We start from the raw sequence: 20,500 nt of genomic DNA on the forward strand, positions 1-20,500 counted from the left end.
ACCTTAAATATGTTGTTTATGTTTATCTGGAAGGAAAGGAGTCGGAACATGTCTTTGATCCAAACATAGTGGTAATTTTCACCTTCAAAGAAGACCAGCGAGTTTACATGCTGATTACGCTCACCTGAAAATTTTGAGAAATGGAGGGGTCCAACTACCGTATGCTTGTCCTACGCATCTCACTTGTCGGTATTCTACGCCTCAAATTTAGGTATGTCTTGAATCTTGAAGGGGAACTCGATACCAATGAAGTTATGTCTTAATATCACGGACTTTGTAACTGTTCGGACGCTCAGGATGATCTCTGTAATTTTACTTTCTTTCACAAACCAGGATTGACCATGCAAAACAATCATAATATCGATTTTCGACATTGATACATGCCTTCTTGTTAACTATATCTTTAGGGAGCTTAATATAACTGGACCCTCCTTTTACTGGATATGGATGTCAAGGTGTGGTATATAGCTGAGCACCTTAGCTGACCCTCTAACTTCCGGGCCATAATAGCACTCAATGTGGATTCATGATACCACTCAGCAATGGGTGTGTTCCGAGAAATAATGCCATTATCAACCCACATGTAGTGCAGAGTTGTAGCTTCTGCATCATCAGGATGTTTGGATGGGAGATTCAGCTCCCAGCAGAGTACTGCACTGCATTTAATGGCAGTAAATCTCGGATCGTCTAGGACTGAGCAGCTCGGTCTCCAAGACAGGGAGGCAGGCTTCTAAAAACCCGACAGGGTCGCGATACCTCCCTCTTGGATTCTCAATCCTTGTGAATGAGATACGCCCCTCAAAAGCCCTCGCAACTGCTGAGTATCCTAGAGGGGTCATTATACCGTTATCCTGATGTCCTTCACTATCAAAAAATGGTTCAAATGGCTCTAAGCACTATGGGACTTAACAAAAAAATTGTTCAAATGGCTCTGACGACTATGGTACTTAACATCTATGGTCATCAGTCCCCTAGAACTTAGAACTACTTAAACCTAACTAACCTAAGGACAGCACACAACACCCAGCCATCACGAGGCAGAGAAAATCCCTGACCCCGCCGGGAATCGAACCCGGGAACCCAGGCGTGGGAAGCGAGAACGCTACCGCACGACCACGAGATGCGGGCCTTCACTATCATTAGGATGGGAGAGAGCATTACCACCAGCCATAGAAGAATCACTATTACTACAACTAGGGGTCCATCCCGTCGATGATGGGGCTGGTGAGTGTGCGTCTGCTGCAGGGACGGCGGGGGCGAACTGCCTGAGGGGGCAGAGGCGGTGATGGCCGGTGGGAACAACTGGGCAGTGATGGTGGTTCCCGGGGTCTGTGTTCCCATTACTGACCTGATAGGTGGGAGACAGATGACCACCTCCTGTCGGCTGAGTTGTCCACGGACGCCATAGGGTATGCGCCGGTGCGCTGTAGGGGCAGCTGCCGCCTCTCACGCAACTGTGAGCGGTGCTATAGAAGGCGCTGCGCGTCTCTGCAGAGTGTGACCAATTCCCGTCCCCGCAACCATTGGTCTGGATATCCGCTGCAGTTGGTGTGATATCGCTGTAGCATACAAAAAAAGAAAAAATAAATTAAATGATCTAGATTTTAAAAAATAACAATAAATGATGGTGAATATTTTGGAACTTTATCATTACAACAAAAAATTACCTTCTCCACTCTGGGTACATTTCTTGAGCAACTCAACAGCACATTCACTCAGGCCTCCCACCCCCTCTGGTATCTCCTCCGCCTCATCTGAAAGGGTCAGATGGCTGCACCTTTCGGATTCTGCCTCCGCAGCGGCCGCCATCACATGAGTCCAATTAGTGATTTCACATCTACATGGATACGCCGCATATCACATTCGGGTGCCCGGCAGAGGGCTCATCGAACCACCTTCACAATTCTCTATTATTCCAATCTCGTATAGCGCGCGGAAAGAATGAACACCTATATCTTTCTGTACGAGCTCTTATTTCCCTCATTTTATCGTGGTGATCGTTCCTCCGTATGCAGGTCGGTGTCAACAAAATATTTTCGCATTCGGAGAAGAAGGTTGGTGACGAATATCGTGAGAAGATTCCGTCGCAACGGAAAACGCCTTTGTTTTAAAGATGTCCAGCCCAAATTCTGTATCATTTCTGTGACACACACTTCCATATTTCGCGATAATACAAAACGTGCTGCTTTTCTTTGAACTTTTTCGATGTACTCAGTCAGTTCTATCTGGTAAGGATCCCACACCGCGCAGCAGTATTCTAAAAGAGGACGGACAAGCGTAGTGTAGACAGTCTCCTTAGTAGGTCTGTTACATTTTCCAAGTGTCCTGCCAATAAAACGCAGTCTTTGGTTAGCCTTCCTCACAACATTTTATATGTTTTCCTTCCAATTTAAGTGGTTCGTAAGTGTAATACCTAGGTATTTAGTTGAATTTTCGGCTTTTAGATTAGACTGATTTATCGTGTAAATGAAGTTTAACGAATTCCTTTTCGCACGATTCAGATATCTTTTTTAAATTGTTTTTCAATTTGTTTCGATCTTCTGATGACATTATTAGTCGATAAACGACAGCATCATCGGCAAACAACCGAAGACGGCTGCTCAGATTGTCTCCAAAATCGTTTATGTAGATAAGAAACAGCAAAGGGCCTATAACACTACCTTGGGGAACGCCAAAAATCACTTCTGTTTTACTCGATGACTATCCGTTAGTTACTGCGAACTGTGACCTCTCTGACAGTAAATCACAAATCCAGTCACATAACTGAGACGAAACTCCATAAGCACGTAATTTCACTAGAGCCGCTTGTATGGTACACTGTTAAAAGCCTTCCGGAAACCTAGAAATACGGAATCAATTTGAAATCCCCTGTCAGTAGCACTCAACACTTCATGTGAAAAAAGAGCTAGTTGTGTTTCACAGGAACGATGCTCTCTAAATCCATGTTGCCTGTCTGTCAATAGACCATTTTCTTCACCCGCGCCTTGGTCTGAATGCTTCACACCCTCGGCGGCTCCGCCCCTATCCATAGAATCATCTAGAACGAAAAGAAAAAATGTCTCAGACAACTCAATGTAGGCACTTAGAACACTACTATATATTACACGACATTATTTTATCCAAAACTACATTGTACAAATGTACTTACATTTGCGCCGTGTTTCAGCCTTCTCAACCTCTAGCTGATGAGCCAGTTCCGCCAGCATGCGAGGGATGAATTCTACAAAGACGGAAAAGACTGACTAACATCCAGGATGGAAAACACACACACACACACACACACACATTATATATATATATATATATATATATATATATATATATATATATATATATATATGCACGCGCACACACAATCAGTTAAAGGACGCAACAGTCTGTGGACTGTGACCCCCACAGATATATGAACAGACACAACATTCGGCACAAGAACAAAAATACATCAGCACCCATATATGACCGAAACAGAAATATTTTCGAATTTGGTCTTGGTTTTCCACAGCAACATCGTCAGGTATGAAAGCAGTGTTTGGCTTTGCTTTTTCAGGTGGAGGGATATACCGCCTTTCACTGAATGTCGTGTATGTAACACCATCTACACCGCGCAATATCTCCTGTAATAGCTGACACTTGGGTTGAAACAGTGTTTTTGAGAACACACACATGCTCATATCGGACTCCATCTACATGTGTTAGCAGCGTCATGAGGGCATTAGTCTTCCCACAATTGAATGGACCTACAATAATTGCTCGTATATGTCGTCTTTTGCATCTTCACAGGACCAGTCACTGACAACAAAGTCCTTGTGATGAGGATGTTTCACCCACCCTGCCATGATACTAACTATGCCAGGTACTGACAAGTAGTTGACATATATAAATACACAAACTTGAAGGGACAGTAATAGTATGTGTAGCCACTGTAGCTCAGTCACTTAACCAAAAATATGGTTCTGAGCACTATGGGACTTAACATCTGTGGTCATCAGTCCCCTAGAACGTAGAACTACTTAAACCTAACTAACCTAAGGACAGCACACACATCCATGCCCGAGGCAGGATTCGAACCTGCGACCGTAGCAGTCGCGCGGTTCCGGACGGCGCGCCTAGAACCGCTAGACCACCGCGGCCACAGTCACTTAACCGACAGCTATATCTTTTAGCAATGAAGAGTAACTCGATAAATCATTATCTCAATAACTGGTATAACATTGAAAAAAATATTAATAATTGTAATACTTTGACTATAATGAGAGAGGTAAGAAATAAAACACAAACACGGTTTGAGATTATATTTATAAACAATATCTATTCATTTATTTAAATGTCATACACAGGGTGTAGTATTTCAGGAATATCATTACACTCTTAATGTATAGTCTTCTTCGCACCTGTGCAGTACTTGCCAAATAAAGCTTTTCTTTGCATGCAATAAATTCCACGTATATCTACCTCAAGCCAATAGATGCCTCACAGTACTCAGGTTTTTCACACACACATTTGATCTATTTCTCTTTAGGTTCAGCGTTCACATTCAAAGGTGCTGCTTCAAATCGTCGACATGTACACTATGCACACTTAAGAAGTTTACATCATCATTGTATGCAGAGTCTATGCTCGGCAACAAATGGTTCAGTCTCTTCAATGCAAGACATAGCGCAGTATCCAGTTCGTATAACTTCATAACTGAGGCATATCTTAGATAAGCGCAGTTGTCATCCAATTTCACACTTAATACAGTCATCATACACTGTTGTAATAGAAATTGTCACGCAAGTAAGGCAAATGTAATCAGCTGCTGAATGATGTAAGTAAGTTTATCATTATCATCTCATGTTTTAGTCCTTGCAGGATACATTTGCACCCCAGCCCGTCTTACTGGACGGTCAAGAATTACTTTGTCGGTGGGGTCTGTAGCTTAAGACTGTTTCTGGTAATGTCGTGTAGGGCATTTAGTTGACATGCTGTCGCTATTTTTCTTGGTACTGATAAATAAGCATCTCTTACATGTAGTTGAAGGGTGTGAGAACTATACTGTCACCTTATGTGGTACCATGTGAAATTATAGGGCACGCTGCTTAAGAGCAACCTGTTAGGCCAGCCATCTACTAATAAATCTATAAATCTCTATTTGGTACAGCGCTGAGAGTTTGAAACGCTATATGCGTCAACTGTACATATTTGATTACAAGATACGTACTCTTTTTCGAAGCAGTATATAAGTGACCGTCATTTTCGCAGGTAATGTGTTTATATTAAGAAGAACTAATGTTTAGTTTTTTTTGTCGCTGTTAGGTTGTCCTCGCCCATGAATAATGTTTTGAAGACAACCGAGCTTTACTAGACATGGTCTATTGGAGGTGACATACCCTTCATTCCTCCAACCTTTGAACTGACTAAATCAACCACAGGGGGGATATCTGGTTTAACGTAGACTCAGAACAACACTGTAACTTCGAATTTTCCACGGCATCAAATCATTGCGACTGGTCCGATAGTTGCTAATATCCTAGTTGTTGGATTTTGTTCACATGTGAAAATATGAACGGGCTCGTTTTAAATTGTGTGTGTTCATGTGTTCTGAGTCTGTACTTACTTTTCCTTCATAGATACCATATAGCTTAATAACTGTGCTGCTAAATCAGAGCCTGTACTGACGGCTGACGAGTGTTATGTGCGTCATGGCTTGTGGCCGCTTGTTACCGCTACGTGTAATTATTCCGTCGTCTGACGCCAGTAACTATGCTCGCTGTTTCTGGGCGTTACGCCAAAGTATGTGAGTACTGTAATTCTGGAGACACTTATGTGTAAAACTACAATTTCCTTTTTTTTTTTTTTTTTTTTTTTTCAAGGAGAAAGACTTGTTCCTCTGAGACTAGTGACACGTAAACGTATCCAAAGATATACATCAATAATAATTAGGTGATTCAAATGAAAATGAAGTAATAGTGAACCAGAAAAAACGCTCACTGAACCCCAGCTTATAGATTCTCAGAAAACCAGTAGCGCGTATAACATGAAAATTAGAACCACACTACATCCGACATAATGCCTACTGGACCGACAATTTCGTCATAAACCTTACTGAGCAACCATCTACAGTAAGTGTAACACTTATCTTTATTGGAGACTGCCAAGAAGGAAGCAAGCTTAAAGGCGTTGCCGATAGAGCACGAACGCTTTCTGGTCAAGCGATTGTTCCAGGAATCATGTAGGCACATGCACAAAGTGTCGCATTAAAACCCCGGTAAACGGTATCAGGCTGCTCTTGCGAGAGGGCGCTGGGGGGGGGGGGGGGGGGAGGAGGGGGGGGCGTTACGTAACTGAATGTTACTAAGCCGCCGAAGTTGTGGGGTGCTGTAATAGTGTAATAAAGGAGCAGGGTGGCGGTAGGTGCAGTCAGGTTACAACACCTCCGATGTTTTTCTTAGGCCTGGTGACAGACAGAAACATGCCGTTTTAAAACAAATGCACACTCGTTGTGATTGCGTGACCGATGGCGACACTGTATGACACATTGAATTCTTGCGGCAACGGCGAGAATAAGGCCTTTTGATACAATGGCGACGTTTTCATTGAAAGACCAGCACGTCGTCATTCGCTTTATTCATTTACGTAGACTGACACCAGTTGAAATTCATGGCCAGTTGAGTGAGACGTGGCCATGGTGTTACGGGTGTGTTTAATGCACATTCGTGGGTGCGACAGTTCAAAGAAGGCAGAACTTTTGACAAATCAAGATCATCTCAGCACCTGGTTTGTCTACATGATCGAGTGAGTGGAGAAAGTTGCTTTAGTAGTAGTAGGAGCACCAGCAGCAGCAGCAGCTTTTTTCATCCGTAGATCTCTTATTACAAGGTCATAGGACATGTCAAAGTATTTACAAGTTTAGACCAATTTAAAATAATCTAATTCGTATACACATTCATTTACAGACTTCTTGTTAGAGACAATCATTAGATTTACTCCTGGTATACAATTTTTTTTTTCCTTATTAAATAATGTAATGCCACACCGTTCACTCACATCCCACTATCAGTCACTGCAAACACTATACACACATTGTTTCATAACACTTCACTCACTACACACACACACACACACACACACACACACACACACACACGCACACACACGCGAGAGAGAGAGAGAGAGAGAGAGAGAGAGAGAGAGAGAGAGAGAGGAAGGAATAGGTGTTAGTATTGTGCAATGCATAGCTTCGGGTAAGTTTTTCTAGAAAAGGAAAAACAATGCGAAGGGGTTATGTGGAATGATGGATGATTTATAATCATTATTATTATTATTTGTGTACAATTTTTTTACCAAACCCCTACTGCTTTATCTAAGTAATCCTTCAATGTATAAAATGTATTGCATAACAGGTACTTTTTAGCTGCCCTTTTAAGTAAGTGTGTTTTAGCAATTTATTTTATCCTTGGCAATTTATTGTACAGTATTATTCCTTGGTAGAAAATGCTGGTTTGAGTTTTATGTTTATTTTTTCTTGGCAAATTAAGTTGAATATAGCTCTTGTTCCATGGTCTTGGACAGAGCTGTTTGTGCAGTAATTACCAATGTTATTTTTTATGTGTACAACTGACTGGTAAATTTATTCACACAGAGCGCTTAAATTCCCCAGTGTCTTGAACAGATCTTTATAGTGAGCTCGACTACCATTTTTGGTTACGATTCTTATGGCTCTTTTCTGGAGTTTGAAAATTGTGTTCATATTTTGTGCATTTGTTCGACAAAAAAGAATGCCAAAGCTAAGAACTGAGTGTACATGTGAAAAGAATGTAACTGAAAGACACTGCATGTTATACACTGATGATAGGATTCTAAGGGTATATCATGCTGATGACATTCTGCTTGCAAGTATCTTTGTGTGTTCCACACCACTTCAACTGACAATCAATATTCATCGCTCGAAATTTTGCGTTTGTTACACAGTCTATAGAGGTGCCATCTACATTTAATTTAACATTGTCATTTTCCCTCTTCAAACTGAAATTAATGGCATTAGTTTTCTTTATGTTCAATGTCACTTTATTGCTTATTGACCAAGCGTAAACTTTCTTGATAGATTCATTTGCTTTCTCTGCAAGGAGTTCTCTTGTTTTCTCAGTGACTATAACATTGCTGTTATCAGTGAAGAGAATTTGTTCGCCATGAGTAACACTACTGGAAAAGTCATTGATGTAAGGTAGAAGCGGAACAGATGACGCGGAAGGACAGACGCCGCCATTCCAAGAAATTCGTCAGCAGACATTGCTGTGCGCGCAACGCTCATTGTTGTTGTAACCGCTGGTGAGAGCAGTTTACTCCCAAGTTTTTGTACTTGGGGAGCGGAAAATAGGAGAGAAATTTAAGAAAATAGCATTTCGAGACCAAGGTAAGTCAAGGAAATTTTTCACGATTCTTTTTTAATAGTATGTACTAGTATATACGCGCCTATTAGCTTATAACTTGTATTTAGATTGTAGGTTATGTCAGTCGACTAATGTCTTCTTCCGATAACATCTTTAGTGAAAATGGGGGCGCGGCATCTGTCCCTACGAAAACGGAAAGATGACGCACCATTACTGTGGGACAGATGCCGAAATGCCTGCAATGCTAACAGGAGTCCATACGTTTTTGTTTTACAGAAAAATAGCGAGAAAACACATTAGGACAACAGACAGGGGAAAATGGACTCCAGAAGATCTATTAGAGGCAGTGAAACTAGTCGAAGAGGAAGGTTATGCTAAAAGGAAAGCAACTCAATGAAAAATATACCAAAACGAACATTAAGGAGAAGACTTGCTACGCAAAGTTTCAAGAAAGCAGGGTGTGGACCATCATCATACTTGGATGAAGATGCAGAAAGTAAATTAGTTGCCCATATAAAGAAATTGCAATCATGTGGCTTTGGTCCCATACCATCAGACGTCAGGCAAATAGCTTTCGATTTAGCTCATCAGATGGACTGAAAAACAAATTCAACAGGGATAGATTGGTTTCTCTCATTTTTAGAACGCAATGAGGGCTTAAGCATCAGAAAAGCGCAAGGGCTTTCTGTAGCCAGAGCGACTGGAATGATCAGTGATATTTTCATGGATTGGTTCAAAAACCGTTTCCTTCCTATAAAGGCGCCTGGCCCTGCTCTGCTTCTGTTAGATGGTCATGCCTCTCTCATGAATTGTGTCACCATTTTGGATGTAGCTGCTGAAAATGAAGTGTCGATAATTTGTTTGCCTATCCACACGACACACTTTTTACAGCCACTAGACCGATCATTTTTCAAGCCGGTGAAATCTTAAAGAGGCTTGTCATTCATGGATTGTAGGTAGTGCAAGCAAAGACAGAAGACTTACAAGGCAGCAATTTCGAGAGTTGCTCTTCAAAGCATGACTCGCGCTGCCAGGTTGGTGTACCCGGATTTAGAGCTACTGGAATTATACCGCTTGACAGAGCAGTAATTCCAGACCATACCTTTGTGTCAGACATTAATAGTACTGAACTCCCAACTACTGCAGATGTCTCTAATGATCTGACTCCAGAAGAGCCATCAACATCAAGGTCTGAAACTGTCAACAGAACACCCTCCTACCTGCAAACCTTGCACAAATTTGGCTACTCATCGACCAACTGATCAAGGCAGCTGCTGTGTAAATGACATCTCAGTGACACCTCATGGAGAGACTCCATCAAAATTGCTGGAAAAGATTTCACCTGTTCCTATACTGCCTCAGAGAAATAAATCCAAAAGAAAGCAATCAGCAACAAATATAACATCCGACGATTTTATAGAAACGAAAAGAAAGAAAGTCACCGAAAGAAACAAGAAAGGAAAAGCTCTTGCCCACAAAAATGTCGCAGCTAAAAGAAATGAAAGCCCCAAAACCAGAGGGGGAAAAAACCGCCAAAGAGGCCTCTGTTTGAAGACTCAGTTTCAGATGATGATGATGATCATCATCATAAATCATAATATTGATATTTCCCCACCCGGTAGTTCCTCCGACGAATTAAATTCCGAAGAAAACGAATGTGTAGAGTGCCTTGAACTTTATCAAGAAGCAACGTCTACCTCTGACTGGATTCAGTGTATAGGATGTTCTAGGTGGTTTCATGAATCATGCACACTCTATGGGAACATGTGTCGTTTGTGTGGACGACTTAAAAATAAACATGGAAAACAAAAATCGAAGTGAATGTCATTTTCAATGTATTTTACCATTGGACATCTGTCCCTTATACGGCATCTTGCGCCACTTACTAATTAATTGAAATTTACAAACCTTTGTACATCATAAGAATGTTCCTTTGTTATGAAGTTTTTTGTGATGCGATGGTATCTATAATAAAATACAATGTTCAAATCTTGCCTAATTTTATTGCGATTTAAGTGTTTATATATTGATAAAAATTAATTTGAGAAAATGTGCGGCGTCTGTCTCGCCTTCACCTTATATCAGAAATAATATTGGTTCTAATATGCTACCGGTACCTTGTGGAACCCCTATATTAATGAATTTTGATGCTGATAAGTGTTTAGAGGATCGCTGAATGAATGTGGAACACATCGTCTGCAAAGCTGGCATTTTTGTGGGAACTGTGCACAAAATCCTGCACGAAGACCTGAAAGCGCGAGAAATATTCTCCAGGTGCTGACGGACGACGAGTTTTTGCGTGTGGCATGGCGCCGAGCAATGACGACGCGTGATGACGGCGAGAATGGGTCTTTCTTTTCATCGATTGTGGCAATAGGTGAGACATGGATATAATTTTTTCAGTCTTGAAACGAAGCGTCAGTCAGCTAATGAAAACACACACCTCCCCATCACCAAAAAAATTTCGAGGAAGTGCCAAGTGCCGAAAAAAATGTCACGACGATGGCGTAATCCTTACTCATTGCGTGCAAAGGGCAACATTGTGATAGGTGCATCTTACTAAGATATTTTGAAGAAGCTCCTTCTCATATTGCTTGAAAGACGGCCGAGAAGGGCTATGGGAGTACTCTTTCAACAAGGCAACGCGCCAGCGCAGCGGTCCAACGCGACGCTGCAGTTTCTTCATGCTAACAACTCTGAAGTGATTCCTCTTGTTCCCTATTCACGTGACCTAGCTCCTAGCGACTCCCGTGGTCTCACGTTCCCCGGCCGTGCTGCTATCGCATCACCGATTTTCCAGTCCTCAAACCAGACACTCAAACAAGCGTTGGCAGCGGCCATTGAGTCATGGCGTCGACGTTGTGGAAAATTTGTACAGGAGGCAGACGGCGTCCAGAAGTGATACAAGTTTTCGTGCTATTTGTTCATGAGAAGACAAATCGGAGTTGTTATAACCTAACGCACCTCGTAATACGAGGGTTGCACGAAAAGTAATGCTCGACCTTCGTTAATTGGGTTTGAATCGGAATTTTTTAATAAATCAAACGCAGAAATAATCCCTAGAATATGATCTTTAATTACCCATATTTACTTTTCCACATAACCACCAGACAATTGGATGCTTTTCTGCCAACGATGAACTAGTTTTCTCAAGTCGTCACGGAAGAAATTGACACTGTACCCGCAACCACAGTCTCACAGTTCTCTCAACGTCATCAGAAGCAAAATGATGTCCCTGCAGATTGTCTTTCATTATCGGGAACAGACGAAAGTCAGACGGTGCTAAATCTACACCCTATAGAGGACGCCGTACGGTGGTGAGATTCAGTCTCTGAAGTTCTGCTGTGGTGGCACGTGAAGTGTGTGGTCTGGCATTGTCGTGCCAAGCAAAGCAAAGCAATGTGACCCACACGTTCTTGTGAAATGCCGATTGTGCTTGCAATTTCTCTGAGTGATACGATGACCGTCGTAAATCAATCTGTCAACATTTTGCTTTTGAAACTCTGGTTGCTGCCACAGACCGTCCAACTTTTTGTTTGTCACGCAGGCCGGATGTTCCCGCCTCAACATCTTTAAAACTTACTCACCCAACGACGCGCAGTACTCGCACACATCATCAACACAATCACCATGAACTGGTTTCATTCTATGATGAATCTCCTTTGGGGTGTCTCTTTCTGCTGTCAAGAATTCAATAACTGCACGTTGCTTAAAGCGCATTGACCGACCGACCGTCATACTTTACACTGTCACAACACAACCGTTCAATGCTAAGGCTTCCCGTCAACTGGAGCTGTAGAGAAGAGGTTACGGAACAAGCCAGTACCTGCCGGATACCAATGCTGCCAACTGTTGAGTTACGAAGGTGGAGGCATTACTTTTCAGTCAACCCTCGTACTTAACAGGGACACAGCATTAAGTTTGAGTAAAACGTGGGTCTGTAGTTCAGTTTGCTAAAGTCAGATCGGACAAAATGCGAATGCTCTCTTAACTTTTTTTACAGTTGCTATTGCCTTTTGAGTATCTTAAAGTACAGTAAGACTATTGTAATCTCTGATGACGCATTGTATTTTTCCTACACCTTTTGTTTCGAGTAGAAACAATGATCAATGAAATCAATGCTTGATGCTTGATAAGGAATCTGTAGACAATTCGTGGAGAGAATATGATAATGTTACCTCGGTTGCGAAACTTAGAAGCCTAGACGTGGTACAAAATTATGCAGAGCGAATTTTGGATGCATATGGAAAGTCAGCGCAGACCAAGATTCCTCTCTTTTTTTCCCTGCAGTTTAGATAACAGTGTCAAACTTTTTGTTTGTTGTGCCGGCCTTCAGAAACTGAACTGACTGCGGCAGGAAGAGCCAGGCGCGCGAGACACTTCCTGGCTCGTGGTGACAACACGTGGCTGGCGCGTGCAAGCAACAGTGTGCCACAGTCGATAGACAAATACGTAGCTTGGCCGGTCAAGCTCAGGTCAAGTATGGTGTTGAAAATATCTATCATATGATCATTTTACATGCGAATTAGTTCTTGGCACCTGTGAGCTACAGAAAAAGAGCAGTAGTTCTTTGAAAATGGTACACCACTTTTCGATTGCTTCCAACATTACCTGTACTTTAGTTGATTTTCATTACACAATGAGAAGTCACTGTGTGTCTGATGGTGGTTCGTAATCTGTCACCGAATGTGGGAGACAACTTTATGCGTCAGACCTAGTATGTGTCTGGCATTCGCCACTTTACGATGGAATAAGTGTCTCGGCATCTCTTAGCAGTGCTGTTTTTCTTTTCTTTAGGGACACTTGACCTTAAGTCTTTTGTTTATTTTCTTAATTAATCGGCTTGGCATATATCCTTCAGTTACCACTACTCCCTTGTTAGTAGCGAGAGCAGTTGCTTTCTTGCGCTACTATTTGGCATCCAGACAAACGGCTTCTGAAATAAACGCGCAAGCTCTTTAAGAGACAATGCTGTCTCGTGAGACTGTGTACTTGTAAGCCGACCGTCCAACACGATACATCACCATCATTTGCATCTGAGCGTGTACATTCAACTGCAGTGATGTGGATTACTGATTGTTTAGCGGATTCTGTATCCAGCGTCCTCGATCTGGCACCGTGCCATCTTTTAAGTTAATAATGTTTAATAACATTTAGTTTCTTATGACATCAAGATAAGAAGAGTACAAAACGCGGAACACGTTCTTTGACGAGATGACGTCACACTAGAGTTTAAAAACATATTATATCAACCATTAATTTATCCACATTCAACACACTCTTATTTCTCGTTGCCTGTGGGGGAGGGGGGGGGGGGGGGGATGTGAATCAAAGCTCCAATCCAAGGGTTCTAGATTCAGTCTTCAGTGGGTTCCAGGATATACAGGGTGAGCACAAAGTCTTGCCCCGATTATAACAATTTATTACAGGACAACCGTTTGACATAATAAGTTACATTTGATGCCGTTATATAGGTTAGTGTTACTAGTTTTTTTTAAGACCACTTACGCTAGTAAACCTCAACGTGTGCTCCCTTGGTAGCTCGGAGAATGTCGAGGCGGTATTCAAGTTCCCGCCAGGTGTTACGTAACATCTGTTCTGTCACAGTACCCACAGCAGCTTGTATCCTAGCCTTCAGTTCGTCAGCGTCAGCAACTGGTGTGACGAAGACTCGGTCCTTGATATAGCCCCAGAAAAAAAAGTCAAGAGCCGTAATCTCTGGAGAGTGGATCGGTGTATTGGAAGGAACGGTCCAGCACCCTGGTCTTAAAAAAACTTGTAACACTAACCAGTTTAACGACATCAAATGTAAATTGTTATGTCAAACAGTTATCCTGTAATAAATTGTTATAATCAGGGCAAGACTTTGTGCTGAACCTGTACATGGTTCTCAGAAACTGTCTGGAAAGCTTGACTTGTGTTGCAGGGTAGGTTGTTCTGGCAAATAACTTAAATAATCCGATAAGTTGCACCGCTTCCGAGACAATCAGCACTCAAGATAACCAATCAGGCCGTTTTCCGCACAAATTCATGTGGCCCGCCAGATACAACTGGTGTCAGTTGTTCTCATAGCGCAGGCGATAGCGCACGAGACTGCTTAGCCGTTGGCTTCGAGGGAAGGAAGATTGGATTTAACGTCCTGTCGATATCGAGGACATTAGACACGGAGCAAAAGGTGTCAAGGATGGGAAAGGAAATAGGCCGTGCCCCTTCAAAGGAAATATCCCGGCATTTGCCTGAAGCAATTTGTGGAAATCAGGGAAAACCTACATCTGGATGGCAGGACGCAGGTTTGAACCACTGCGCAACATCGATCGGTGCCGTTGGCTCGGGTTCGATCCTTAAGACCGTCCCATGTTCAATTTTTGCAGCGCTCTCTTCTTCGGATTTAGGAATGCAAACGAAGCACTCGTTTAGTGACAACGTGTTCGACGGGACGCTTAAATCGCGTGCTCAACGATCTGCTAATTAACTTCAGTGCTGATGAACTTGGAAACTGCTCTACGTATCTAATTTGTTTCTTAGCAGTTATTTCTCTGTACAGCCCTGCGGCACCCTGATAAGTTTTTCAGACCTTTCTGAACCGCCTGTGTTCTGTCGCTTCTCACCTCCCGCAGTGATTTAATATTTAAAAATTCGCACCTACACTTTGGTTCAGAATATACGTTAAACCGTAGGGCCCCTGTGACTCAACCAGTAAATGTACCAACGCCCCCGACCAGTGTCTTACACAATTGAGTAATTACTTAAACACTGCTACAATCTCAGTCATCAAACCTTACCGCGCTCGGCACACTTCAGTTATTTCGCAAGTATCAGGACAAATTTTATCACAGCCCTGATGAGTAAACTCAATTAGTTCCCAGACACTATTTCCTAAAACCTCACTGTAGCAGACAATTGCAGTGCGATAAGGCTGTTATGTTTCCCAATGAGAGTGACATTTCCTAACGGAATTTACACGAGCTCACTGCTAAACAAAGAAAGTCTCTGCAACAGGGGGACAAGTCCCGCAGGATGTTCAGGATCCGGGTGAGAAGTGATTCATGTGGTAAAGTTTCCGACGCGATCATGGCCCCATGACGGAAGTGACTGACTTTGAAAGCAGAATGGCAGCTGGAACTAGATGCATAGGATATTCCATTGTGGTGACCGTTAGGAAACACTCTATTCCGAGATCCACAGTGTCGAGAGTGTGCCGAGAATACCAAATTTCGGGCATTACCGCTCACCGTGGACAACGCAGTGGCCGATGGACTCACTTAACCAATGTGAACAACGGCGTTTGCGAGGAATTGTCAGTGCTAACAGACGAGCACCACTGCTTGAATAACCGCAGCTATCAATGCCGGACGTGCGACGAACGTATCCGTCAGGTCAGTGCGGCGAAATATGGCGTTAAAGGCCTACGGCAGCAAACGACTGACACGAGTGCCTTTGCTAACAGCACGCCATCGCCTCCAGCGCTCTTTCTGGGCTCGTGACCGTACCTTTTGCACCCTAGACGACTGGAAAACCGTGGCACGGGCATCGTTAGATGAGTTCTGATTTCAGCTGGTAAGAACTGATGGTAGGGTTGGACATTGGCTTAGACCCCGCAAAGCAATAGATCCAAGTTGTCAACAAGGCACTGTGCAAGATGGTGGTGGCTCCCATAATGGCGTGGGTTGTTTTTGCATGGAATCGACTGGGACTTCTGGTGCAACTGAGCCGATCATTGAGTGCAAACGGTTACGTGCGGCTTCTTGGAGACCATCTGCAGCCATTCATAGAGTTCGTGTTCCCAAACAACAATGGAATTTTCATGGATGACAATGCGCCATGTCACTGGGCCACAATTGCTCGCGTCTGGTTTGAAGAAACGTTCTGATCAATTCCAGCGAATAATCTGGCCACCCAGATGGTCCGACATGAATCGAACATTTTTTGAAAATAACCGAGAGGTCAGTCTGCGCACAAAATCCGGCACCGGCAACACTTTCCCAATTATGAATATAGAAGCATCACGGCACAATATTTCTGCAGGGGACTTCCAATGAGTTTTTGAGTCCATTTCACGTCGAGTTGGGCAAAAGGAGGTCCGGCACAATATTACGAGGTATCACATGACCTTTACCGCCTCAGTTTAAAAAGCCAAGACGATATTCACGTAAAGGTAAACCGAACTGGCACGCAATGGCTCAACAGTATTACACACTACCCTTGCAGATTTTCACAAGATTTTGGTTAGAGTACTGAACAGTGGTCAAGGCGCTGTTGTCACGCCATATCCCGCAATGGAGGCAAGAATGGAAGATTGATGTTTAACGTCCGGTCGCCGACGAGGTGATTAGCGATGGAGCACAAACTCTGACTAGGGAAGGAAATTGGCCGTGTCCTTTTGAATGGGACCATCCCGCATTCACCTTATGAAATTTACGGAAACCATGGGAAACTAAATCTGGCTGGTGGGTTAGGGAAATGAGACGCCGTGATTTGTGTGAAGTAGGCAAGACAGGACTGTAAGTGGTGACAAATAGACACTTTCCAAATGAGCTGAACAAACCATTGCCAGCATTTTTATGAGCTTCATTATTAAAGAATTATACATGTCATATAATGCTGACTCAGTACTATACCTACGCTTGTTATCTAAAGAAGGATCCAGGTAGTTGGTTGGTGTAAAAGAAAAAGGGGAGGGAGGGACCAACCTCTAGGCCATCGGTCCCTTATTCCGATTAAAATAATTTCACAATGGTGGGAGTAAAATAATCGAGACCTAAAAAACACAGCTAGAAGAAAGGAGAAAACCACATGAATTACAGAAGGTCAACAAACACTAAAATGGACAAAATCGGACAAGAAAATCACAGAGAGACACAAGAAACATGTAGAAGAGATCAAAACAATAGAGCAGATTACCATGGTTGGCTGACCATGAGAATAAAAAAGGAGAAGCCAGCCACTCTGCAACACATTAAAACCTCCATCCTAAAAGCCCTAGGGTGGAGGACACCGAGGGACAAAGAACATGCGTTAAAACTCAGATCAAATGTTAAACCCACGCTCACGAATAAAACGTAAAACTAAAGCTGCAGGTAAGGCACTGACACCCAACACCGGAGGTAGGGTGCTGGGAAAGTTAAAAGTCCACCACAGAGCGGCTGAAAGTGGGCAGTCCAGCAAGAGGTGGACGACCATCACTTGTGAGCCACAGCGACATCGAGGTGGGTCCTCAGGATAGGAGGGGGTAACAATGCGTTAGCCATGTATGACCAATGCGGAGCCGGCAGAGCCGGCCGGAGTGGCCTAGCGGTTCTAGCCACTTCAGTCTGGAACCGCGAGCGGCTGCTACAGTCGCAGGGTCGAATCCTGCCTCGGGGATGGATGTATGTGATGTCCTTAGGTTAGTTACGTTTAAGTAGTTCTAAGTCTAGGGGACTGATGACCTCAGTAGTTAAGTCCCATAGTGCTCAGAGCCATTTGAAGCATTTGGAGCCGGCAGAGGACAACTGATTCCCTGTGAGAGGCCCACATGGAAGACTTCCACACGTTCGTAGTCTCCTTAATGGCACGCAGTTTGTTGTGCATACTGTTATGCCACTCCACAACTCTGTGGTGTAAGACAGAATGCAGGTCAGTTTCAGAGATGCCCATCTCCAGAAACGGTTTCCACGTAGCGTGTTTGGCCAGCCTGTCGGCAAGTTAGTTGCCTGGGATTCCAACGTGTCCTGGGGTCCACACAAACACCACTGAATGACGGGACCATTCCAAGGCATAGATAGACTCCTGAATGGAAGCTACTAAAGGATGGTGGGAGTAGCACTGGTCGATAGCTTGTAGGTTGCTCAAGGAGTTAGTCCGCAGGAGAAATGACCCACAAGGACAAGAGCGGATGTGCTTAAGAGCACGAGGTATGGCCGACAGCTATGCAGTGAAAACACTGCAGCCATATGGCAAGGAGTGCTGTTCAATATGTCCTCCACGAACATACTCAAAGCCTAAGTGACCATCAGCCACCGAGCCGTCGGTGTAAACCACCTCATGGCCTTGGTACATGTCGAGAATCGAGACGAAGTCATAGCAGAGCACCGCAGGGTTAATGGAATCTTTAGGGTCATGCAGATGGTCCAGAAGAATCTGTTGCCTAGGTGTACACCATGGAGGTCTACATGAATGAACCTCGAGGAGAGGTAGTAACAGGAAGGATTCCAGTTCACATAGAAGGGACTGGACGCGAAACGCATCATAAGCAATGACCTGGGCCGCCGATGCCAGAGATGAACCGCCATGATTTGGAAAAGGAGACGGTAATTCGGATGTGCAGGAGAACTATGAACGTGTGCAACGTAACTGGATAGCAGTTGTGCACACCTAACCTTCAATGGAGGGATTCCAGCCTCCACCAGGACACTGGTCACCGGACTCGTTCTAAAGGATCCCATCGCTAGGCAAACACCACAATGGTGCATTGGGTCGAGTAAATGTAACGCTGAGGGCGCCGCCGAACCGTAAAACAGACTCCCATAGTCAGGGCGGGATTGAACAAGCGCTCTGTAGAGCTGCATCAGCGTAGAGCGATCTGCACCCCAATTGGTGTTGCTCAGGCAGCGGAGGGCATTGAGGTACCGCCATCACTTCCACTCAGACTGACGAAGGTGAGGTAGCCAAGTCAATCGGGCGTCCAAAACCAGTCCTAAGAATCGATGTGTCTCCACTACATTGAGTGGATCGTCATTAAGGTAAAGTTCCGGTTCTGAATGGATGGTGCGCGCCGACAAATGGATGACACATGACTTCGCGTCTGAAAACTGGAAGCCATGGGCTAGAGCCTGTGACAGCGCCTTGTGAATGGCTCCCTGTAGGTGCCGCTCAGCAACACCAGTACTAGAGGAGCAATACGAAATGCAGAAGTCACCTGCATACAGAGAAGGTGATACTAACGGCCCTACATCTGCTGCTTGACCGTTAATCGCCACTAAAAATAGGGAGCCTTTCAATAAAGAGCCCTAAGGAACGCAATTCACCTAAATACGGGTCGAACTATGAGAGTAACCGACATGGATACGGAAAGTACGGAGCAACGGGAAGTTTTGGATAAAAATCGGGACCGGGACCCAGAGACCCCACTCGTGCAATGTGGCAAGGATATTATGGCGCCACATTGGGTCGTATGCGTTACATAAGTCAAAAAATACGGCAACCAGATGTCGGCGTCTGGAAAAGGTTGTTCAGATGGCAGACTCGAGGGACACAAGATTATCAGTGGTAGAGCGACCCTGGCGGAAGCAACTCTGACATGGAACCAGTAAGCCACGTGACTCCATGACCCAGTTCAACGGCCGACACACCATACTTTCCAGCAGCTTACAAAGAAAGTTGGTGAGGCTGATGGGCCAGTAGTTATGCACATAAACTGGGTTTTGACCGGGTTTGAGCACTGGAATGGTGGTGCTCTCCCGCCACTGCGATGGAAAGACGCCATTGCACGAGATCTGGTTGAAAATGACGAGGAGATGTCGGTTGTAGTCAGACGAGAGATGTTTGATCATCTGACTGTGGGTTCGATCCGGCCCAGGAGCTGTCTTGGGGCAGTGTGCAAGGGCGCTAGGAAGCTCCCATTCTGTAAATGGTGTGTTACAGGGTTCACTGTGGCGTGTAGTGAACGAGAGGACTTTCCTTTCCATGCGCCGTTTGAGGATGTGATGGGCTGTGGGGTAATTCTCCGATGCAGAGGCTGGAGCATAGTGATCAGCAAAGCGCTCGGCAATCGCGTTTGCTTCGGTAGATAACACGCCATTGATGTTAACTCCAGGGACATCTGTTGGGGTTTGGTACCCAAAAAGACTTGGGTAGGTGATGTATGGCACCCAATGGTCGACATACCTCTCCCAACACTCCTGTTTCTGTCGTTTTATAAGCAGGCGAACGCCGGCACGGAGCCGCTTAAAGGCTATTAGGTGCTCTAGGGAAGGGTGCCACTTATGTCGCTGTAGAGATCGCCGACGCTCTTTAATTGCCTCAGCGACTTCCGGTGACCACCATGGGTCTGTCTTTCGCCAGGGGCACATTAAAGAACGAGGGATCGCGTTTTCCGCCGCAGAAACTATAGTTTTAGTGACCTGCTCAACGACAACATCGATGACACCATG

General features: G+C 44.1%; 1 protein-coding gene across 2 annotated transcripts in view; it reads right to left on the minus strand.

Annotated features, from left to right (window-relative positions):
- Nucleotides 1–20,500, minus strand: part of LOC124546001 — a 359,037-nt gene that overhangs the window by 59,668 nt on the left and 278,869 nt on the right. The window contains exons 1-2 of one of the 2 annotated variants that reach the window (XM_047124973.1): nt 1,668–1,998; nt 1,349–1,559 (exon numbers count right to left, since the gene is read on the minus strand). The exons of the other annotated variant lie outside the window; for it this stretch is intronic. Of the exons in view, the coding sequence (XP_046980929.1) occupies nt 1,349–1,559; nt 1,668–1,687 (231 nt within the window). The 5' untranslated portion in view covers nt 1,688–1,998. Of the gene's footprint in view, nt 1–1,348; nt 1,560–1,667; nt 1,999–20,500 lie in introns of those variants that run through there. 2 annotated transcript variants of the gene reach the window in all.

The sequence above is a fragment of the Schistocerca americana genome, chromosome 8 (assembly GCF_021461395.2).
Source record: "Schistocerca americana isolate TAMUIC-IGC-003095 chromosome 8, iqSchAmer2.1, whole genome shotgun sequence".
NCBI lineage: Eukaryota > Metazoa > Arthropoda > Insecta > Orthoptera > Acrididae > Schistocerca > Schistocerca americana.